At 37.3% G+C, this 25,914-nt stretch overlaps 1 protein-coding gene across 3 annotated transcripts in view; it reads left to right on the top strand.

Annotated features, from left to right (window-relative positions):
• Positions 1-24,228, top strand: part of smarce1 (SWI/SNF related BAF chromatin remodeling complex subunit E1) — a 51,802-nt gene extending 27,574 nt beyond the window's left edge. Inside the window, exons 5-11 of one of the 3 annotated variants that reach the window (XM_061981678.2) lie at positions 2,072-2,164; positions 10,270-10,401; positions 13,353-13,524; positions 13,723-13,895; positions 15,530-15,631; positions 21,922-22,153; positions 23,870-24,228. In XM_061981678.2, coding sequence (XP_061837662.1) covers positions 2,072-2,164; positions 10,270-10,401; positions 13,353-13,524; positions 13,723-13,895; positions 15,530-15,631; positions 21,922-22,153; positions 23,870-24,045 — 1,080 coding nt within the window. In that variant the 3' untranslated portion in view covers positions 24,046-24,228. Of the gene's footprint in view, positions 1-2,071; positions 2,165-10,269; positions 10,402-13,352; positions 13,525-13,722; positions 13,896-15,529; positions 15,632-21,921; positions 22,154-23,863 lie in introns of all 3 variants that reach the window. The other 2 variants (XM_061981679.2, XM_061981677.2) reach the window with 2 other exon arrangements.
• Positions 24,229-25,914: the final 1,686 nt, after the last annotated feature.

Below are 25,914 nucleotides of genomic sequence, written 5' to 3'. Positions count from 1 at the left end.
TCGTTAGGTGACCAAAGTTAGTAGTGCCATTCACTGGCTGCTTGGTCATGTACAGGTAAAAGCCAGTAAATTAGAATATTTTGAAAAACTTGATTTATTTCAGTAATTGCATTCAAAAGGTGTAACTTGTACATTATATTTATTCATTGCACACAGACTGATGCATTCAAATGTTTATTTCATTTAATTTTGATGATTTGAAGTGGCAACAAATGAAAATCCAAAATTCCGTGTGTCACAAAATTAGAATATTACTTAGGGCTAATACAAAAAAGGGATTTTTAGAAATGTTGGCCAACTGAAAAGTATGAAAATGAAAAATATGAGCATGTACAATACTCAATACTTGGTTGGAGCTCCTTTTGCCTCAATTACTGCGTTAATGCGGCGTGGCATGGAGTCGATGAGTTTCTGGCACTGCTCAGGTGTTATGAGAGCCCAGGTTGCTCTGATAGTGGCCTTCAACTCTTCTGCGTTTTTGGGTCTGGCATTCTGCATCTTCCTTTTCACAATACCCCACAGATTTTCTATGGGGCTAAGGTCAGGGGAGTTGGCGGGCCAATTTAGAACAGAAATACCATGGTCCGTAAACCAGGCACGGGTAGATTTTGCGCTGTGTGCAGGCGCCAAGTCCTGTTGGAACTTGAAATCTCCATCTCCATAGAGCAGGTCAGCAGCAGGAAGCATGAAGTGCTCTAAAACTTGCTGGTAGACGGCTGCGTTGACCCTGGATCTCAGGAAACAGAGTAGACCGACACCAGCAGATGACATGGCACCCCAAACCATCACCCAACCATGCAAATTTTGCATTTCCTTTGGAAATCGAGGTCCCAGAGTCTGGAGGAAGACAGGAGAGGCACAGGATCCACGTTGCCTGAAGTCTAGTGTAAAGTTTCCACCATCAGTGATGGTTTGGGGTGCCATGTCATCTGCTGGTGTCGGTCCACTCTGTTTCCTGAGATCCAGGGTCAACGCAGCCGTCTACCAGCAAGTTTTAGAGCACTTCATGCTTCCTGCTGCTGACCTGCTCTATGGAGATGGAGATTTCAAGTTCCAACAGGACTTGGCGCCTGCACACAGCGCAAAATCTACCCGTGCCTGGTTTACGGACCATGGTATTTCTGTTCTAAATTGGCCCGCCAACTCCCCTGACCTTAGCCCCATAGAAAATCTGTGGGGTATTGTGAAAAGGAAGATGCAGAATGCCAGACCCAAAAACGCAGAAGAGTTGAAGGCCACTATCAGAGCAACCTGGGCTCTCATAACACCTGAGCAGTGCCAGAAACTCATCGACTCCATGCCACGCCGCATTAACGCAGTAATTGAGGCAAAAGGAGCTCCAACCAAGTATTGAGTATTGTAAATGCTCATATTTTTCATTTTCATACTTTTCAGTTGGCCAACATTTCTAAAAATCCCTTTTTTGTATTAGCCTTAAGTAATATTCTAATTTTGTGACACACGGAATTTTGGATTTTCATTTGTTGCCACTTCAAATCATCAAAATTAAATGAAATAAACATTTGAATGCATCAGTCTGTGTGCAATGAATAAATATAATGTACAAGTTACACCTTTTGAATGCAATTACTGAAATAAATCACGTTTTTCAAAATATTCTAATTTACTGGCTTTTACCTGTATGCCATTGCTCCTCCACACCTGCTACACAGAACAAGGGGGTGTGGCCTAACACAACATACGTATGTTGGTATGTTCCCTTTCACAGTAAAACATGATGCACAAGGCACACACAACACAAATATGTGTAACCATGACTGTGATGTCACTTGTTTGGTACAAGACAGGAAAGAATACCTTTCACAGTAAAAGCATGATGAGAAGTAAGGCACACACAACATAAATTAGTGTTATCATGACTGTGATGTCACTTGTTTGGGACAGGACAGGAAATAAAACCTTTCCCTTTCACAGTGAAAGCATGATGAGTTACTGAATTAGCATATTTTGCCGCATCAGTGAAGCGATACAAATGTACTTTTACTTTGAAAACCAGTTTCTCTACAGTGTAATGTACGCACATTCACACCTTGTGTCCTCCCCCCCACAGAACCTGTCGGGCATCACAGTCCCAAAGCCTCCCAAACCTCCAGACAAACCGCTGATGCCTTACATGCGTTACAGCCGGAAGGTAAGCAGGAAGGTAAGACACCCATCCAAGGTGTCTGCTTTTACTGCTTGTCCATTCATCAGGTCAAAGGTCAAAGGTTACAGGTGCCAGCCAGTGAGGTCTTCACCTGCATCCCACCTGGGAGGAGGCCATGTTCATCCTGCTGGCTTTTTTTCCCCCTGCACTTGTTTTATTGAACGTATATGCTTATTCATTAGAACAAGTTATTATTGTTAGGCTCTGCATTTTTTTTAACCCTTACCTAAACAATATGTACTAGAGATCGACTGATTGTTGGCAACCATATTTGGCATTTTGACAGACCAACTCCGTCAGCAGATAGAATATATACACACATGATACCAGTATTTTGAATTTTTAAATTAATAATAACTGGAAAATTCCTGCGGAAAATTTGATGGGCCTCTGGCCGGGCATCGCCGGAAGTCGCCATGCTTTCAAGATGGAGCCGAGTGTCCGAATCCGTGAGTTTTAGGTGTAACTGTACAAAATGAGCTACAGAGCTAGCCTAAACTGTTAGCATGCGCACTTTAAAATGCTAACGCTTAGCATGTGTGCTAACGATAGCATGATAACGGTCAACATGTTTCATATACCAAGTTATATGACTCAAAGGTGTATGGCTGCGGAAGTAGAAAAAAAGTGTAAAATTAGATGAAATGTTGGCAAGCTTAAGTTAGCTTGCTAGCATGCTATCGTTTGCATGCTAACAGTTTACAAGTGTCACGTACCAAGTTACATGACTCTGGAGTAAACGGTTGCAAAACTAGCTCAAAAAGTTAGCATGCTAATTTTAGCATGCTAGCAAGCTAATGTTAGCATGTGTCACATACCAAGTTGTATGACTGTAAGATGTATGGCTGTCTAAAGTTAGCAAAAAGGTTAGCATGCTAAAATACTAACAGTTAACAAGTGTCACATACCAAAGTATGACTCTAGGGTAAACGGTTGTAAAATTAGCTCTAAAAGCTAACACTTTAATGATAGCCTGCTAACATAAATATGCTAACAGTTAGCAGGTTTCACATACCAAGTTATATTTATAAGGTGTATGGCTGTCTTAATTAGAGAAAAAAACGTGAAGTTAGCAAAAAGGTTAGCGTGCTAGCATACTAACATTAACATGCTAACAGTTAACAAGTGTCACATAGCAAGTTGTATGACTCTAGGGCATGGGTCTCAAACTCAATTTACCTGGGGGCCACTGGATGCAGAAACTGGGTGAGGCTGGGCCGCAAGAAAAGATTTCTTTAAAAAAATCTACCGCAATTTCCGCACTATAAGGCGCACCGGATTATTAGCCGCACCTTCTATGAATTACATATTTCATAATTTTGTCCACCAATAAGCCGCCCCGGACTAAAAGCCGCGCCTACGCTGCGCTAAAGTGAATGTCAAAAAAACGCTGCGCTAAAGTGAATGTCAAAAAAACAGTCAGATAGTTCAGTCAAACTTTAATAATATATTGAAAACCAGCGTTCTAACAACTCTGTCCCAAAATGTACGCAAATGTGCAATCACAAACATAGTAAAATTCAAAATGGTGTAGAACAATAGCAACATAATGTTGCTTTAACGTTAATGTCACAACACACAAAATAAACATAGCGCTCACCTTCTGAAGTTATTCTTCATTCGTAAATCCTTCGAATTCTTCGTCTTCGGTGTCCGAATTGAAAAGTTGGGCGAATACGGGATCCAAAATGGCCGGTTCCGTCTCGTAGAAGTCATCGGGAGTCAGTGTCGCTGTTGTTCTGTGAATCCTGCCTTCCGGAAAGCTCGGACCATAGTTGTGACCGAAATATCTGCCCAAGCATTTACGATCCACTGGCAGATGTTGGCGTATGTCGTCCGAGGCTGTCTGCCCGTCTTAGTGAAGGTGTGTTCGCCTTCGGAGCTGTGTGAAAAAAGCCACCCGGCCTCTTCGCGTAAACTTCCCTTAACCACTCGCTCATCTTTTCTTCATCCATCCATCCCTTCGAGTTAGCTTTTATGATGACGCCGGCTGGAAAGGTCTCTTTTGGCAAGGTCTTCCTTTTGAATATCACCATGAGTGGAAGTTAGCATGGCAAGCTAGAACCACAGTGAAGGATGACTTCATTCCCTGTGGTGCGAATATTCACCGTACGTGCTCCCGTTCCACAGTGCGGTTCACAGGAATATCAGTTGCTGTGAAATACGGTAGTAATCCGTGTGCGGATGGAGAGATTGCGTCTTTTTATGAACCGGATCGCTTATTAGGAGCCATTTTGTGGTCTTTACAGATGTAAACAGGAAATGAAACGTACGGTGATATCCGCGCGTTTTTTCTTCTTCTTCCGGGGGCGGGTGAAGCGCTTCCTTTTCTATGGGGGCGGGTGAAGCGCTTCCTGTTCTATGGGGGCGGGTGCTTTCCTTGGCGGTTGCTTGCGTAGAAGAAGAAGCGCTTCCTGTTCTACCGGGAAAAAAGATGGCGGCTGTTTACCGAAGTTGCGAGACCGAAACTTTATGAAAATGAATCGTAATAAAGCGCACCGGGTTATTAGGCGCACTGTCAGCTTTTGAGAAAAATTGTGGTTTTTAGGTGCGCCTTATAGTGCGGAAAATACGGTAACATGCACTTTTTAATGAATTCACCTTCTTTGAATGGCTATCCCGCCCTAGCAACATACTTGCCAACCCTCCCGATTTTTTCGGGAGACTCCCGAATTTGAGTGCCCCTCCCGACAATCTCCCGGGGCAACCATTCTCCCGATTTTGACCCAGACAACAATATTAAGGGCGTGCCGTGATAGCACTGCCTTTAACGTCCTCTACAACCTGTCGTCGCGTCCACTTTTACTCCATACAAACAGCGTGTCGGCCCAGTCACATGTTGTATGAGGCTTCTGCAGACACACGTAAGTGACTGCAAGACATACTTGGTCAACAGCCATACAGGTCACACTGAGGGTGGCCGTATAAACAACTTTAACACTGTTACAAATATGCGCCACACTGTGAACCCACACCAAACAAAATGACAAACACATTTCGGGAGAACATCCGCACCGTAACACAACATAAACACAACAGAACAAATACCCAGAACACCTTGCAGCCCTAACTCTTCCGGTCTACAATGTACACCCCCGCTACCACCAAACCCCGCCCACCTCAACCGACGCACGGAGGAGGGGGGGGGTTGATGTGTGGGGGGAGGGGGGCGGGGTTTGGTGGTAGCTGGGGTGTATATTGTAGACCGGAAGAGTTAGGGCTGCATGGGATTCTGGGTATTTGTTCTGTTGTGCTTAAGTTGTGTTACGATGCGGATGTTCTCCCGAAATGTGTTTGTCATTCTTGTTTGGTGTGGGTTCACAGTGTGGCGCATATTTGTAACAGTGTTAAAGTTGTTCATACGGCCACCCTCAGTGTGACCTGTATGGCTGTTGACCAAGTATGTCTTGCAGTCAGTTACGTGTGTGTACAGAAGCCAAATACAACATGTGACTGGGCTGGCACGCTGTTTGTAGAGGGCACTAAAGGCAGTGCCATCACGGCATGCCCTTAATATTGTTGTTTGGGTGAAGATCGGCAGACTTTCGCCCTGAAATTCGGGAGTCTCTCAGAAAAATCGGGAGGGTTGGAAAGTATGACGCTGTCAAGCGCCATTCATATAAAACTCGCGGGCCGGACTAACATAAAATTTTCATATTAAGGTGCGGGCCGCAAAATAACGTCTCGCGGGCCGCATTTGGCCCACGTGTCTGAGACCTTTGCTCTAGGGTAAACTGTTGCAAAAGTAGCTCAAAACTAGCACTTTAATGATAGCATGCTAACATAGACATGCTAACAGTTAGCATGTGTCACATACCAAGTTGTATGACTGTAAGGTGTATGGCTGTCTAATTAGAGAAAAAAACCTAAAGTTACCAAAAAGGTTAGTATGCTTGCATGCTAACAGTTAACAAGTGTCACATACCAAGTTACAGTCGTGCTCAAAAGTTTACATATCCTGGGAGAATTTATGATTTCTTGGCCATTCTTCAGAGAATATGAATGATAACACAAAAACCTTTCTTCCACTCATGCTTAATGGTTGTGTGAAGCTATTTATTGGAAATAGCTGTTTTATGCAGTTCAATTACCTTTTCTCGCAGATCCTTTGACAATTATTTTGCCTTCCCCATAACTCAGAATCCAGAAATATCTGTGCAGCACTGGATGAAAGATGCAATGGTCTGTCAGAAGCCCAGAAACTCACTGACCTTTTATGAACACACACTAATTACAAACAAACATGTCACAGGTGAGGATTGGAACCTTGATTAGCCATTCAAACCTGTTTGTGTCAACTTTTGTGCATGTTATCAGATCAAAGTCACTGGGGTATGTAAACTTTTGATCAGGGTCATTTGGATACTTTCTTTTGTCATTTTGATTTAAAAAGAGTACACACACTTGTTTGCCAATAAATAGCTTCACACAACCATTAAGCATGAGTGGAAGAAAGGTTTTTGTGTTATCATTCATATTCTCTGAAGAATGGCCAAGAAATCATAAATTCTCCCAGGGTATGTAAACTTATGAGCACAACTGTATATGACTCTAGGGCAAACGGTTGCAAAATTAGCTCTAAGGTAGCACTTTAATGATAGCATGCTAATGTAAACATGCTGACAGTAAGCATGTTTCACATACCAAATTATATGACTGTAAGGTGTATGGCTGCGGAATTAGGCATTTATTTGAAGGACATGTTAGAATATATTAACAAAATATTTTTTGTTAATTGTCCATTAGGAGAAAGTTGACTAAAGATACTTTAAAATATATTAACCAACTATTTATTGTTAATAATAATGGTCCATTAGGAGAAAGTTGACCAAATATACTTAAAAACATATTAAAATATAGTAACCAAATATTTATTGTTAATAATAATTGTCCATTAGGAGAAAGTTACCCAAAGATACTTAAAATTATATTAACCAAATATTTATTGTTAATTATAATTGTCCATTAGGAGAACATTGACAAGATACTTAAAAATATATCAACCAAATAATTATTGTTAATAATAATTGTCCATTAGGAGAAAGTTGACGAAATATACTTAAAAACATATTAAAATATAGTAACCAAATATTTATTGTTAATAATAATTGTCCATTAGGAGAAAGTTACCCAAAGATACTTAAAATTATATTAACCAAATATTTATTGTTAATTATAATTGTCCATTAGGAGAACATTGACAAGATACTTAAAAATATATTAACCAAATAATTATTGTTAATAATAATTGTCCATTAGGAGAAAGTTGACCAAAGATACTTAAAAATATATTTATCTTGACAAATATGATATTATTATATAAGTAAAGAAGAGCAGGCAGCAGCTCACACATTCTCATACTTTCTGAAACATCCAGAAAGAAATGAATCAATTCGTTTTATTTATATAGCACGTTTCAAAAAACAAAAGTTTCACAAAGTAGTTAAGACACATTTAAAACAGGATAAAACTAAGGACAGTGAAGTGTAACTAAAGTTTGATTAAAAAAAGAATAAATATATAAAATATATATTTTTTTTTAAATAGACTTGATTGATTGGCAACACTAAATTGGCCCTAGTGTGTGAATGTGAGTGTGAATGTTGTCTGTCTATCTGTGTTGGCCCTGTGATGAGGTGGCGACTTGTCCAGGGTGTACCCCGCCTTCCCCCCGAATGCAGCTGAGATAGGCTCCAGCACCCCCACGACTCCAAAAGGGACAAGCGGTAGAAAATGGATGGATGGATGGATAGACTTGACCAGTGGTCGGAAATCCCAAAATGTTGAAAAAGCTATATTGGACCGAAAATACAAAAAAATATGTCTGGAGCCACAAAAAAATTAAATATATAAGTGTTATAATGAAGGCTGACACAACTCTTCATTGACAGAAATGTTGAAATATAATATTTATTCTACACATTTTTACAAATGGGACCCATTACCTCCCTGCTTGGCACTCAGCATCAAGGGTTAGAATTGGGGGTTAAATCACCTAAAATGATTCCCGGGCGCGGCACAGCTGCTGCTCACTGCTCCCCTCACCTCCCAGGAGGTGATGGGTCAAATGCAGAGAATAATTTAGCCACACCTAGTGTGTGTGTGTGACAATCATTGGTGCTTTAACTTTAACATTAGAAAACATTAGTAAATCAGATGCTACTTTAGAAGGTGAGATAACTCCTGGAAATGACTGACTTAGATTGGTCAAAGGTATAGATGTTTGTGTCCAGGTTAAAGGAAACGTCTTCTTCTCATGGATTTACTACAATCTTTGCAAACTGGGTAACGTTTGCTGTGGTCTGGAACAACATGGCGCAAAAACCACAGAAATGCAGCCAATATTACATACAGATAATGTGTCATGAAACATGCAAATATAAATTAAATACACATAAGGAAATGAAATGACCTCAAATATACCTACAAACAAGGCATAATGATGCAATATGTACATACAGCTAGCCTAAATAGCATGTTAGCGTCAATTAGCTTGCAGTCAATAACATCAACAAAGCTCACTTTTGTGCATTCACGCACAGCATAAAACGTGACAAAGAAGAAGTGGCATAAAACACGTCTTTCTGTGGCAGTGTATAAAAAAGTGTTTTAAAATGCAGTGTATAAAAAATAGTGTTTTAAAATGCAGTGCATCAAACGTGTTTTAAAATGCAGTGCATAAAACGTGTTTTAAAATGCAGTGTATACAAAAAGTGTTTTAAAATGCAGTGTATAAACAATCTGTTTTAAAAGTCAGTGTATCAAAAATCTGTCTTAAAATTCAGTGTATAAAAAATTGTTTTAAAAATCAGAGTATAAAAAAAGTGTTTTAAAAATCAGTATATAAAGTGTTTTAAAACTCATTGTATGAATAGTGTTTTAAAACTCATTGTATAAAAACTGTTTTAAAATTCAGTGTATAAAATAGTGTTTTAAAATTCAGTGTATACAAAATAGTGTTTTAAAATTCAGTGTAAAAAATCAGTTTCAAAATTCAGTGTATAAAATAGTGTTTTAAAATTCAGTGGATACAAAATAGTGTTTTAAAATTCAGTGTATAAAAAATTGTTTTAAAATTTCAGTGTATAAAAAAGTGTTTTAAAATTCAGTTTATAAAAATAGTGTTTTAAAATTCAGTGTATACAAAATAGTGTTTTAAAATTCAGTGTAAAAAATCAGTTTCAAAATTCAGTGTATAAAATAGTGTTTTAAAATTCAGTGGATACAAAATAGTGTTTTAAAATTCAGTGTATAAAATTTTTTTTTAAAAATTCAGTGTATAAAAAAAAGTGTTTTAAAATTCAGTTTATAAAAATAGTGTTTTAAAATTCAGTGTATAAAAAGTGTTTTAAATTCAGTGAATGCAAAATAGTGTTTTAAAATTCAGTGTATACAAAATAGTGTTTTAAAAATCAGTGTATGAAAAAACTGTTTTAAAATTCAGTGTATAAAAAAATCAGTTTTAAAATTCAGTGTAAAAAAAATCAGTTTTAAAATTCAGTGTATAAAAATAATGTTTTAAAATTCAGTCCAAAAGTGTTTTAAAATTCAGTGTAAAAAAAATCAGTTCACAAGATTCAATGCAAAAATATCGGTTACATAAATTCAATGCAAAAATATCGGTTACATAAATTCAGTGTCAAAAAAAACCTTTCGTAATAAAGTCACAAATTCACCTACATAAAAAATAACATTCTTGACATGACTTCTTAAATGAGGAAACATTACAATCAATGGTGAGTTATTGTGATGTAGACAAATGTCATGAAATAAAATGTTCCTCAGATGTTTGATGATCAATTAAACACAACATCAAACATTACCGCTCCCACCTTTCCTACATAATGTTAAACAACTTAAAAACCTTGTCCAGATGTTTACTAACATATAATAGTCATCTTTAAATAACTTTTACTGCTTATCCAAATATCGCTTATCCTTGACTACTAATAATCGGTATCGTTATCGCACTGACAACCCTTATCAGTCGATCTCCAGTATGGACTGAGTTGATTTCTCTATATTAAGTAAAGCAACATGTGGTTTTGTGAGTGACACCCGTGTCATGCAGTGACACCCGTGTCATGTGTGCACCTGACAAGGTGTGGGACCAAGTCAAGGCCTCCAACCCCGACCTCAAGTTGTGGGAGATCGGCAAGATCATTGGTGGCATGTGGAGAGACCTGACTGATGAAGAGAAGCAGGATTACCTCAACGAGTACGAGGCTGAGAAGGTAACCTTTTATCATCAAATCAACTGATATCATGTCATACATTCTTCTTCAACTGATATCATGTCATACATTTGTCTTCAACTGATATCATGTCATACATTTGTCTTCAACTGATATCATGTCATACATTGTTCTTCAACTGTTATCATGTCATACATCTGTCTTCAACTGATATCATGTCATACATTTGTCTTCAACTGATATCATGTCATACAAACCCTGTTTCCATATGAGTTGGGAAATTGTGTTAGATGTAAATATAAACGGAATACAATGATTTGCGAATAATTTTCAACCCATATTCAGTTGAATATGCTACAAAGACAACATATTTGATGTTCAAACTGATAAACATTTGCAAATAATCATTAACTTTAGAATTTGATGCCAGCAACACGTGACAAAGAAGTTGGGAAAGGTGGCAATAAATACTGATAAAGTTGAGGAATGCTCATCAAACACTTATTTGGAACATCCCACGGGTGAACAGGCAAATTGGGAACTGGTGGGTGCCATGATTGGGTATAAAAGTAGATTCCATGAAATGCTCAGTCATTCACAAACAAGGATGGGGCGAGGGTCACCACTTTGTCAACAAATGCGTGAGCAAATTGTTGAACAGTTTAAGAAAAACCTTTCTCAACCAGCTATTGCAAGGAATTTAGGGATTTCACCATCTACGGTCCGTAATATCATCAAAGGGTTCAGAGAATCTGGAGAAATCACTGCACGTAAGCAACTAAGCCCGTGACCTTCGATCCCTCAGGCTGTACTACATCAACAAGCGACATCAGTGTGTAAAGGATATCACCACAAGGGCTCAGGAACACTTCAGAAACCCACTGTCAGTAACTACAGTTGGTCGCTACATCTGTAAGTGCAAGTTAAAACTCTCCTATGCAAGGCGAAAACCGTTTATCAACAACACCCAGAAACGTCGCCGGCTTCGCTGGGCCTGAGCTCATCTAAAATGGACTGATACAAAGTGGAAAAGGGTTCTGTAGTCTGACGAGTCCACATTTCAAATTGTTTTTGGAAACTGTGGACGTCGTGTCTTCCGGACCAAAGAGGAAAAGAACCATCCGGATTGTTATAGGCGCAAAGTTGAAAAGCCAGCATCTGTGATGGTATGTGGGTGTATTAGTGCCCAAGACATGGGTAACTTACACATCTGTGAAGGCGCCATTAATGCTGAAAGGTATATAAAGGTTTTGGAGCAACATATGTTGCCATCCAAGCAACGTTACCATGGGCGCCCCTGCTTATTTCAGCAAGACAATGCCAAGCCACGTGTTACATCAACGTGGCTTCATAGTAAAAGAGTGTGGGTACTAGACTGGCCTGCCTGTAGTCCAGACCTGTCTCCCATTGAAAATGTGTGGCGCATTATGAAGCCTAAAATACCAAAACGGAGACCCCCGGAATGTTGAACAACTTAAGCTGTACATCAAGCAAGAATGGGAAAGAATTCCACCTGAGAAGCTTAAAAATGTGTCTCCTCAGTTCCCAAACATTTACTGAGTGTTGTTAAAAGGAAAGGCCATGTAACACAGTGGTGACCATGCCCTTTCCCAACTACTTTAGCATGTGTTGCAGCCATGAAATTCTGAGTTAATTATTTGCAAAAAAAAAATAAAGTTTGAGTTTTAACATCAAATATCTTGTCTTTGTACTGCATTCAATTGAATATGGGTTGAAAAGGATTTGCAAATCATTGTATTCCGTTTATATTACTAACACAATTTCCCAACTTGTAAGGAAACGAGGTTTGTACATTAGTTTTCAAATCAACTGAGATCATGTGCTACATTAGTCTTCAAATCAACTGATATCATGTGCTACATTAGTCTTTAAATCAACTGATATCATGTGCTACATTAGTCTTTAAATCAACTGATATCATGTGCTACATTTGTCTTCAAATCAACTGATATCATGTGCTACATTAGTCTTCAAATCAACTGAAATGTGCTACATTAGTCTTCAAATCAACTGATATGTGCTGCATTGGTCTTCAAATCAACTAATATGTGCTCCATTAGTCTTCAAATCAACTGATATCATGTGCTACATTGGTCTTCAAATCAACTAATATGTGCTACATTAGTCTTCAAATCGACTGATATGTCATACATTCGTCTTCAAATCAACTGATATCATGTGCTGCATTAGTCTTCAAATCAACTGATATGTGCTGCATTAGTCTTCAAATCAACTGATATCATGTGCTACATTAGTCTTCAAATCAACTGATATCATGTCATACATTAGTCTTCAAATCAACTGATGTCATGTGCTACATTAGTCTTCAAATCAACTGATATGTGCTACATTAGTCTTCAAATCAACTACCGGTAATATCATGTGCTCCATTAGTCTTCAAATCAACTGATATCATGTGCTACATTAGTTTTCAAATCAACTGATATGTGCTACATTAGTCTTCAAATCAACTAATATCATGTGCTCCATTAGTCTTCAAATCAACTGATATCATGTCATACATTAGTCTTCAAATCAACTGATGTCATGTGCTACATTAGTCTTCAAATCAACTGATATGTGCTACATTAGTTTTCAAATCAACTGATATGTGCTACATTAGTCTTCAAATCAACTAATATCATGTGCTCCATTAGTCTTCAAATCAACTAATATCATGTGCTCCATTAGTCCTCAAATCAACTGATATCATGTGCTACATTAGTCTTCAACTGATATCATGTGCTACATTAGTCTTCAAATCAACTATGTCATACATTAGTCTTCAAATCAACTATCATGTGCTACATTCATCTTCAAATCAACTGATATCATGTGCTCCATTAGTCTTCAAATCAACTGATATCATGTGCTCCATTAGTCTTCAAATCAACTGATATCATGTGCTACATTAGTCTTCAAATCAACTGATATCATGTGCTACATTAGTCATGTCATGTGGTTGCTAGATCGAGTACAATGACTCCATGAAGGCCTACCACAACTCTCCTGCCTACTTGGCGTACGTCAATGCCAAGAACCGTGCTGAGGCGGCCATGGAGGAGGAGAGCAGACAGAGGCAGAGTCGTATCGACAAGGGAGAACCCTACATGAGCATTCAGCCTGCTGAGGACCCTGATGGCAAGTTCTTCCACAAGTCTTTTCGTTTTATTTTTTCATTTATTTATTTATTTCAGGCAATGACATAAAAAAAAGAACAAAGTTGACAACACATAATAATATAAATTAATATAGTGCAAAAAAGGTAATGTAAAGTATGTAATGCATGATAATTACAAGTCCAGACTAGAAGGAGATGTAAGTCTTGGTGTTGTGCAGACTACGACGATGGCTTCTCTGTCAAGCACACGGCAGCTGCTCGCTTCCAGAGGAACCACAGACTCATCAGTGACATCCTGAGTGAGATCGTGTTGCCAGACGTGCGCTCTGTGGTGACCACTGCACGCATGCAGGTCTTGAAGAGGCAGGTCCAGTCTCTGATGGTGCATCAGGTCAGTAGATGTCACACACTCACAACATGAATGTCATGAACGTCATGAACGTCATGAACGTCATGAACGTCATGAACGTCATGAACGTCATGAACGTCAAGAACGTCATGAACAACAGGAACGTCATGAACAACATGAACGTCATGAACAACATGAACGTCATGAGCAACATGGACGTGATGAACAACATCAACAACATTAACGTCGTGAACAACATTAACGTCATGAACATCATGAATAACATGGACATCATGAATAACATGAACGTCATGAACGTCATGAATAACAAGAACGTCATGAACAACATGAATAACATGAACAACATGAATAACATGAACATCATGAATAACATGAACATGAACGTCATGAATAACATGGACATCATGAACGTCATGAGCAACATGAACATAAACGTCATGAACATCATAAACATGAACATCATTTACCTCTTGTTCTAATAGAACATTTCTGATCTGAGTTTAGTTAGCATGTTGTACTTTTACTACTTCACATCTAATACTTAATACTACACTACATGAATACTAGCATGTTGTACTTTTACTTCTTCTGACATGTATATTCACCTCTATCTACTTAATAATACACTACATGAATACCAGCATGTTGTACTTGTACTTCTTCTGACATGTATATTCACCCATAATACTTAATAATACACTACATGAATACTAGCATGTTGTACTTTTACTACTTCACCTCTAATACTTAATACACTACATGAATACTAGCATGTTGTACTTTTACTTCCTCTGACATGTATATTTACATCTAATACTTAATAATACACTACATGAATACTAGCATGTTGTACATTTACTACTTCACTTCTAATACTTAATAATACACTACATGAATACTAGCGTGTTGTACTTTTACTACTTCACCTCTAATACTTAATACTACACTACATGAATACTAGCATGTTGTACTTTTACTTCTTCTGACATGTATAATGACATCTAATACTTAATAATACACTACATGAATACTAGCATGTTGTACATTTACTACTTCACCCCTAATACTTAATACTACACTAAATAAATACTAGCATGTTGTACTTTTACTTCTTCTGACATGTATATTCACATCTAATACTTAATAATACACTACATTAATACTAGCATGTTGTACTTTTACTACTTCACCTCTTATTCTTAATAATACTCTACATGAATACTAGCATGTTGTACTTTTACTTCACCTCTAATACTTAATAATACACTACATGAATACTAACATGTACTTTTACTTCTTCTGACATGTATATTCACATATAATACTTAATACTACACTACATGAATACTAGCATGTTGTACATTTACTTCTTCTGACATGTATATTCACATCTAATACTTAATAATACACTACATGAATACTAACATGTACTTTTACTTCTTCTGACATGTATATTCACATATAATACTTAATACTACACTACATGAATACTAGCATGTTGTACATTTACTTCTTCTGACATGTATATTCACATCTAATACTTAATAATACACTACATGAATACTAACATGTACTTTTACTTCTTCTGACATGTATATTCACCTCTAATACTTAATGATACACTACATGAATACTAGCATGTTGTACATTTACAGAGAAAGCTGGAGGCGGAGCTTCTGCAAATCGAGGACCGTCATCAAGACAAGAAAAGACGCTTCTTGGAGACCACAGACTCCTTCAACACGGAACTCAAGCGGGTACATTTTACTGCAGTGATAACACTACTTTCTTTCCAACATGGTCATTATTAGGACATTTTGACAAATACATCAAAATACTTCCAATACACTAATGTATAATTTAAAATTAGTATTACCATGAAAGGTTATTTTAATGGAGCAGTTGTAATGTTTACTAGTGCCAAATATTACTTTTATAATACAGCGTAACTTATGAACATTGTATTAACCATGAACGTTTATACAAATATAACATTTGTAATGTTTTACTAGTGTCAAATATATTATATTTCAATAATATAAATATATTACGGTAATATACTGCACTTGTCCCGTGGGCCGTAGTTTGGACATCCTGCTATAAGCTAATGCTGGCTACACGCAAATGTTAGCTCTAAGCTAAAGCTAGCTACAAGCTAATGTTGGCTATAAGCTAATGCTATCTACAAGCTAATGCTGGCTACAAGCAAATGTTAGCTATAAACTAAAGCTAGCTATAAGCTAATGCTGGCTATATGCTAATGCTATCTACAAGCTAATGCTGGCAACATGCAAATGTTAGCTCTAAGCTAAAGCTAGCTATAAGCTAATGCTGCTATAAGCTAATGCTATCTACAAGCTAATTCTGGCTAAACGCAAATGTTAGCTCTAAGTTAAAGCTAGCTATAAGCTAATGCTGGCTACAAGCTAGTGTTAGCTTTAAGCTAAAGCTAGCTATAAGCTAATGCTGGCTACAAGCTAATGCTGGCTACAAGCTACAGCTAGCTATAAGCTAATGCTGGCTACAAGCTAATGCTGGCTACACGTAAATGTTAGCTCTAAGCTAATGCAGGTTATAAGCTAATGCTGGCTACAAGCTAATGTTAGCTCTAAGCTAAAGCTAGCTACAAGCTAATGCTGGCTATGAGCTAATGCTATCTACAAGCTAATACTGGCTACAAGCAAATGGTAGCTCTAAGCTAAAGCTAGCTATAAGCTCATGCTGGCTATAAGCTAATGCTATCTGCAAGCTAATGCTGGTTACACGCAAATGTTAGCTTTGAGTTAAAGATAGCTATAAGCTAATGCTGGCTACACACAAATGTTAGCTCTAAGCTAATGCTGGCTACAAGCTAATGCTAACTACAAGCTAATGCTGGCTAGAAGCAAATGTTAGCAATCAACTAAAACTAGCTACAAGCTAATGCTAGCTCTTTTAAAGACAAATCTTTGTCTGTTATTTCTAGCAACATTTTATCTTTGACTCATTACTTAATGCTTTTTTGAAGAGTTTTTCAGTGTATTTCCTAGGGGTGTGGGAAAAAAATCGATCCGAATGGCGATTCTCACGTTGTGCGATTCAGAATTGATTCTCATTTTAAAAAAATCTATTTTTATTTATTTATTATTATTTATAAAAAAAATATTATTTTTTTTATTTTTTATTAATCAATTCAACAAAACAATACACAGCAATACCATAACAATGCAATCCAATTCTAAAACCAAACCCGACCCAGCAACACTCAGAACTGCAATAAACAGAGCATGTGAGAGGAGACACAAACACGACACAGAACAAACCAAAAGTAGTGAAACAAAAATGAATATTATCAACAACAGTATCAATATTAGTTACAATTTCAACATAGCAGTGATTAAATCCCTCATTGACATTATCATTAGACATTTATTTAAAAAAAAGAACAATAGTGTCACAGTGGCTTACACAATATTTTCACAAAGATAAAATAAGTCATATTTTTGTTTCATTTAATAGTTAAAACAAATTTACATTATTGCAATAAGTTGATAAAACATTGTCCTTTACAATTATAAAAGCTTTTTACAAAAATCTACTACTCTGCTTGCATGTCAGCAGACTGGGGTAGATCCTGCTGAAATTCTATGTATTGAATGAATAGAAAATCTTTTTCAATCTTGGCAAAAATCTTAGCCACACGATTATCAAATGTAATAGGAAAATTATTTCATACTGACCAAACTGGCTTCATGGAAGGTCGACAATCTTCAGACAATACAAGGAAATTGTTTAATGCCAGAAGTCTCCCTTATCCCACAGCAGTATATATTGTTGATGCGGAGAATGCATTCGACCGCATAAACTGGTCATTTATCTTTTGCACATTACGTAAATTTGTATTTGGAGATAATTTTATACAATGGATTAAGATGCTTTATACAAGGCCCATGGCATCAGTCAAAACCAATAATCATATTTCAGAACCTTTTTCGTTAAAAAGAGGAGTAAAACAGGGATGTCCTGCGTCTGGATTATTATTTAATTTGGTTATTGAACCCTTAGCTGCAAAAATAAGAAGTGAAAATAATATTCATGGTATAAAAATTGGCTCTCAGTATAATAAGCTATCGATGTATTGTGACGACATAATTCTCTACCTGTCACATGTTAACTCCTCTCTTCACTATATCTATAATGGCATCACTGAATATGGCTGTTTATCAGGGTATAAAGTCCATTGGGACAAATGTGAAATATTACCACTTAATAAACACTGCAAGAAATCACAAGTTCAGAACTCCAAAATTAAATGGAAATAGGCAGAAATCATATATCTAGGACTACACATTACACCAAACCTTTATACAAGCAGAGATCTAAATCTTAAACATTTAAAAAATAAGATAGAATCCAAAATGGAACGCTGGTCACGTCTCCAAATATCACTTTGGGGTCGGGTGAACATAGTAAAAATGAGTATACTGCCAGGAGTTAATTATATACTGAAAATGATGCCTGTCCTAATTAATAAAAGTTGGTTTAAGAAAATACATACAATGATATCACATTTTATTTGGGTTGGAAAGAAGGCCAGTTGTTCATAAAGGAGGACTACTCTACCCACTACGGCATGGCGTAGTGGGTAGAGCAACCGTGCCAGAAACCTGAGGGTTGCAGGTTCGCTCCCCGCCTCTTCCCATCCAAAAAATCGCTGCCGTTGTGTCCTTGGGCGGGACACTTCACCCTTTGCCCCCGGTGCCACTCACACCGGTGAATTGAATGATGAATGACAGGTGGTGGTCGGAGGGGCCGTTGGCGCAAATTGCAGCCACGCTTCCGTCAGTCTACCCCAGGGCAGCTGTGGCTATGAAAGTAGCTTACCACCACCAGGTGTGAATGATTGATGGGTTCTACATGTAAAGCGACTTTGGGTACCGTATTTTCCGCACTATAAGGCGCACCGGATTATTAGCCTCACCTTCTATGAATTACACATTTCATAATTTTGTCCACCAATAAGCCGCCCCGGACTATAAGCCGCGCCTACGCTGCGCTAAAGTGAATGTCAAAAAAACGCTGCGCTAAAGTGAATGTCAAAAAAACAGTCAGATAGTTCAGTCAAACTTTAATAATATATTGAAAACCAGCGTTCTAACAACTCTGTCCCAAAATGTACGCAAATGTGCAATCACAAACATAGTAAAATTCAAAATGGTGTAGAGCAATAAATAGCAACATAATGTTGCTCGAACGTTAATGTCACAACACACAAAATAAACATAGCGCTCACCTTCTGAAGTTATTCTTCATTCGTAAATCCTTCGAATTCTTCGTCTTCGGTGTCCGAATTGAAAAGTTGCGCAAGCGTGGGATCCAAAAATGGCCGGCTCCGCCTCGTCCAAGTCATCGGATTCAGTGTCGCTGTTGTTGTGCAGCAGTTCTGTGAATCCTGCCTTCCGGAAAGCTCGGACCACAGTTGTGACCGAAACTATCTGCCCAGGCATTTACGATCCACTGGCAGATGTTGGCGTATGTCGACCGGCGCTATCTGCCCGTCTTAGTGAAGGTGTGTTCGCCTTCGGAGCTGTGTGAAAAAAGCCACCCGGCCTCTTCGCGTAAACTTCCCTTAACCACTCGCTCATCTTTTCTTCATCCATCCATCCCTTCGAGTTAGCTTTTATGATGACGCCGGCTGGAAAGGTCTCTTTTGGCAAGGTCTTCCTTTTGAATATCACCATGGGTGGAAGTTAGCATGGCAAGCTAGAACCACAGTGAAGGATGACTTCTCATTCCCTGTGGTGCGAATATTCACCGTACGTGCTCCCGTTCCACAGTGCGGTTCACAGGAATATCAGTTGCTGTGAAATACGGTAGTAATCCGTGTGCGGATGGAGAGATTGCGTCTTTTTATGAACCGGATCCTTGTCGCGTAGTAGGAGCCATTTTGTGGTCTTTACAGATGTAAACAGGAAATGAAACGTACGGTGATATCCGCGCGTTTTTTCTTCTTCTTCCGGGGGCGGGTGAAGCGCTTCCTGTTCTATGGGGGCGGGTGCTTTCCTTGGCGGTTGCTTGCGTAGAAGAAGAAGCGCTTCCTGTTCTACCGGGAAAAAAGATGGCGGCTGTTTACCGAAGTTGCGAGACCGAAACTTTATGAAAATGAATCGTAATAAAGCGCACCGGGTTATAAGGCGCACTGTCAGCTTTTGAGAAAAATTGTGGTTTTTAGGTGCGCCTTATAGTGCGGAAAATACGGTACTTAGAAAAGCGCTATATAAATCCCAGTTATTATTACAATTACCAAACTTCTTACATTATTATATCTCCTTCGGTTGTGAACAAGCAAGCCACTTATTTCATTCTTCTGCAGATAAGGACTGGATCAACATAGAAAAAAATATGTTAATGAATTTGGACATTGATGTGGGGAGTTTATATTATATTAAACAAATACTTAATGAATTGAGGCAAAGCCCAATAGAAGCCACATTTAACATTCTAAAACTGTGTCAGAAAATACTAGGAATCAAGTCAGTGACATCTGTCAATCAACCGCTTTGGTAAAATCCTAATATCATAATTAATAAAAATATGGTTAAATGGACAACATGGAAAGACAAAGGTATTACTAAACCTCATCATATTATTAATAAAAACTATTTTAAACCGTTGAATGATTTAGTTGACCAATATAATGTACCCAGAAATAATTTTTTAAATTGTATCTCTTTAAAACACGCAGTAAATAAATGCATATCCTCTGAAAGTATGTCTTTAAATAGCCATGAAGATACATTTAAGAAATTAATTAAACTATTTTATGGAATAATAAATGAACACCACACTAGAAATGCAAATAATGCATGTGTTCGGAAATGGATGATGGACTTAAACATTTTAGATGAAAGAGACATATCATGGAATGGTATTTGGAAAAATGCCAATAAGCCCTTTAGAAGCATTAAAGATAAGCTGACTCAATTTAAGATCTTGAATAGATTGTAGTTTACATCTTCTCAGCTGTTTATAATTGGTGTAGTAGATAGTAAGTTATGTATGAAGTGTCGGGCAGCCGAGGAAACTCTTGTTCATTTATTGTGGGAATGTCAGAGAATAAAAGAGTTATGGTTGAAAACAACAAAAGAAGCAATCACAGTCCTTAATATAAATATCCCAATGACACTGCAAACTTGTATTCTTTGGGATCTCCATCAATTTAGTAACATGTCATCAAAGAGTAAAAATGCATTTCTTTCAATATGCATAATAACGAAAAGGGTAATATTAAAAAAATGGATAGATGTTGATAGTCCAACTCATACTGACTGGTACACACAAGCTATGGAGATGATATCAGTAGAAAAAACGGCATTTAGTTTAGATAATAATGAGTCATATATTGGAATATGGGATCCATTATTTAAATTTGTTTTAACTATTAAATGAACCAAAATATGACTTATTATATCATTGTGGAAAATATTGGACACAAAGTGTTGTCAAGTATATGAGATGCGATGCAAGTGTAAGCCACTGTGACACTATTGTTCTTTTTTTTTTTTTTTCTTTTTTTTTAATTAATGTTTGTAATGATAATATCAATGAGGGATTTTTAATCACTGCTATGTTGAAATTGTTACTAATATTGATACTGTTGTTGATAATATACATTTTTGTCTCACTACTTTTGGATTGTTCCGTGTCATGTTTGTGTGTCCTCAATTGCTCTGTTTATTGCTATTCTGAATGTTGCTGGGTCAGGTTTGGTTTTGAAATTGTATTGCATTGTTATGGTATTGTTTTCATCCAAAAAAAAAAAAAATCGTTTTTGAATCGTGTTGAATTGGAAAAAAAAAAAAAGATTTTGAATCGAATCGTGACCCCAAGAATCGATTTTTAATGGAATCGTGGGACACCCAAAGATTCACAGCCCTAGTATTTCCTATTCCTGCAAAAATAACACGCTGTGAGTAGAGTTGAAGTCCAGTCCAGTTCAGCCTTTCAGAGGAAGTTAGTAGCAATCAGCAGAAAAGCCGTCAGATGCTAACATGCTACATGCTAACAGCTGTGCAGTCAGAAGATCGAGGTGGACATGGACAAGCTAGCGGCAGAGATGGCGGCTGCCGACGAGGCTGCCAAACGGCGGCTGGAGGAGAAGGAACGTGCGGCGGCGGAGGTGGCTCACAAGAAACAAGAAGAGGAAGAAGAAGAAGAAGAAATGTCTGCAAAGCAAAGCAACACTGCTAACTCGGCGTCAGACGGCGAGGAGGAAGACAAGCTCACGCCCATGGAAACAGGTATGAGTGTACCAGGTGTCATACCACTTCCTGTCATGGAAACAGGTATGAATGTACCCGGTGTCATACCACTTCTAGTTGAGGTGTGAATGCTCCAATGCAGAATGTATGAATGTAAGAATAGTTTGAATGTTGAAAAGTTTGAATTTCCAGGAAAAACGGGAATTTGGTTTGGAAATTGGGAAAGTGTTAGTTTGAATGTCCAGGATGAGTGGAATGTGTTGATGTTGGAATGGTTTGAATAGGTTGAAAAACGTGGGAATTGTGCAACTTGGAAAAATGTCCCGTTCATTTCAACGGGAACTTCCTGGAAATTTGGGAATTTCAGGAAAAATAGGAACTTTTTGAAATGTCCTGAATGAGCTGAATTGGTTTCCGGGAATTCCTGGGACTTTGTTGAATGTGGAAAAATGGTAGTTTGAATTTCCAGGATGAGTTGAGTGTGTTGAAGGTGGAATGGTTTGAATCGGTTGAAAAATGTGGGAATTGGAAGTTTGAAAAATTTCCCATTCTTTTTAATGGGAATTTCCTGGAATTTTGGGAAAAGAGGGATTTAAAAAAAAAAAAATGATTAGGAGCATGAATGTCCTGAATGGTTTGAAGTAGTAACATTTTTAATTGAAAATTTGTATTATGGAATTTTGGAAAAAAATTAATTTTTCAAGTCTGTAAACCAACTTGGTTTTATGTCCTGAGTGAGAGGAATGTTTTGACAGTGGAACAGTTGAAATAGGTTGAAAAATGTGAAAGGAGTCATCGCACTACAAAAGGTTGGAAATAAGGTTAGAAAAAAACAGGAATTCCTGAAATTTTGTTGAACGTGGAAAAATGGTAGTTTGAATTTCCAGGATGAGTTGAGTGGGTTGAAGGTAGAATGGTTTGAATCGGTTGAAAAATGTGGGAATGGTGGAAGTTTGAAAAATGTCCCATTCTTTTTAATGGGAATTTCCTGGAAATTTGGGCATTTCGGGAAAAGAGGGATTTAAAAAAAAAATATATATATATATATATATATATATATATATATATATATATATATATATATATATATATATTAGGAGCATGAATGTCCTGAATGGATGAATTGGTTGGTGTTGAAATTGTTTAAATCAGTCAAGAAATGTTGAAGTACCGGTAGTAACATTTTTAATTGAAAAATTGTATTATGGAATTTTGGAAAAAAAATTGAATTTTTCAAGTCCTTAAACCAACTTGTGTTTATTGTCCTGACTGAGAGGAATGTTTTGACAGTGGAACAGTTGAAATGGGTTGAAAAATGTGAAAGGAGTCATCGCACTACAAAAGGTTGGAAATAAGGTTAGAAAAAACCAGGAATTCCTGAAATTTTGCTGAACGTGGAAAAATGGTAGTTTGAATTTCCAGGATGAGTTGAGTGTGTTGAAGGTGGAATGGTTCGAATCGGTTGAAAAATGTGGGAATTGTGGAAGTTTGAAAAATGTCCTATTCTTTCTAATGGGAATTTCATCGACATATGGGGAAAACAGGGAATTTTTTTGGAAAATGCTCAAACATTTGAATGTTCTGGATGAGTTGGTGTTGGAATTTTTCAAATATATCGGGACATGTTGAAGTAGTAACATTTTTCATTGAGAAATAGTATTTCGGAATTCCTGGAATTTTGGGAAAATGTGGAAGTTAGTAGTCCTGGTGGTAGGTGCAGTGACAGGAGTGTTCCTCACCTTGTGTCAGATGCAGGTGCTCCTGACTCTTCAGACGCTGCAACATGTCAGTCTGTGAAAGCTCCTGTCCTGGACGCCACCAACAAGAACCTCAATGCTGAAAGTCCTGCTGGCGCTCCTCATGTCCCGGACGCACCTGTGGACCAGGACAGTTCTTCTAGCACACCTCCACCTGCCCTGCAGCTCACCTGATGTCCTCCGAAGAATATATCTGGTGATGTGGCTTTTAAAGGTAATCCTCTTTAACTTCTGTGCTTGGCTTTAGATGGAGGACTTAGTATTAGCCTCGCGGCACATGACCAATGTTTTTACACTTCTAGCAAATCATTAGAAGACTTTGTTTTACTAGGACAATAAATTTCTTTTCATCACAAATGTCTTCAAGTTTTTCTACGTTTCTACAATCAAATACTTTTCAAAAAGTTCACTATCGTGCGAAATGTCTCCCACTGAACCATGACTTCCTCTTTTGTTAGTGCGCTCACAGTGACAACCAATCACACGCATTCTTCTTCCACTTCTTCTGCGTTCATTGATTGGCATCCAAGTATAACTATGACCAAAGAGGAACAGTCAATTAAACAAACACTTGGACATGATATGGAAGGTCCTTATATGGTGTGACGATAACTTTCACCCATAGGTGGCGCTAAAGCAAGTTTAATTTGTCACCCGCTGAACACCACAGAGGAAGCAAGTCCACACTTTTCCTATTTCATCAACTTTTGTCTTTGTCACTTTTTAAACCTTGTTTTCAGCAACAAGGTGACATTAATAATAATAATACATCATCTCATTCTCCTTTTTTAATTTGTTCTTAATAATATTAATACATCATCTCATTCTCCTATATCATTTGTTGTTATTAATAATATTAATACATCATCTCATTCTCCTATATCATTTGTTGTTGTTATTAATATTAATACATCATCCCATTCTCCTATATCATTTTGTTATTAATATTAATACATCTCATTCTCCTATAACATTCGTTATTAATAATAATAATAATACATCATCTCATTCTCCTATATCATTTGTTGTTATTAATAATAATAATAATATTAATACATCATCTAATTCTCCTTTATCATTTGTTATTAATAATATTAATACATCATCTCATTCTCCTATATCATTTGTTTGTTATTAATATTAATACATCTCATTCTCCTATATCATTTGTTTGTTGTTAATAATAATATTAATACATCATCTCATTTTCCTATATCATTTGTTATTAATATTAATACATCATCTAATTCTCCTATGTAATTTGTTGTTATTAATATTAACACATAATCTCATTCTCCAATATCATTTGTTTGTTATTATTAATACATCATCTCATTCTCCTATATCATTTGTTGTTGTTATTAATGAAAATATTAATACATCATCTCATTCTCTTACAGGTAAAAGCCAGTAAATTAGAATATTTTGAAAAACTTGATTTATTTCAGTAATTGCATTCAAAAGGTGTAACTTGTACATTATATTTATTCATTGCACACAGACTGATGCATTCAAATGTTTATTTCATTTAATTTTGATGATTTGAAGTGGCAACAAATGAAAATCCAAAATTCCGTGTGTCACAAAATTAGAATATTGTGTAAGGCTAATACAAAAAAGGGATTTTTAGAAATGTTGGCCAACTGAAAAGTATGAAAATGAAAAATATGAGCATGTACAATACTCAATACTTGGTTGGAGCTCCTTTTGCCTCAATTACTGCGTTAATGCGACGTGGCATGGAGTCGATGAGTTTCTGGCACTGCTCAGGTGTTATGAGAGCCCAGGTTGCTCTGATAGTGGCCTTCAACTCTTCTGCGTTTTTGGGTCTGGCATTCTGCATCTTCCTTTTCACAATACCCCACAGATTTTCTATGGGGCTAAGGTCAGGGGAGTTGGCGGGCCAATTTAGAACAGAAATACCATGGTCCGTAAACCAGGCACGGGTAGATTTTGCGCTGTGTGCAGGCGCCAAGTCCTGTTGGAACTTGAAATCTCCATCTCCATAGAGCAGGTCAGCAGCAGGAAGCATGAAGTGCTCTA

This window comes from Nerophis lumbriciformis, linkage group LG24 (genome assembly GCF_033978685.3).
Source record: "Nerophis lumbriciformis linkage group LG24, RoL_Nlum_v2.1, whole genome shotgun sequence".
NCBI classification, from domain to species: domain Eukaryota; kingdom Metazoa; phylum Chordata; class Actinopteri; order Syngnathiformes; family Syngnathidae; genus Nerophis; species Nerophis lumbriciformis.
Note: the sequence above shows the minus strand (reverse complement) of the source record. Positions and strands in the feature narration are given on the sequence as shown.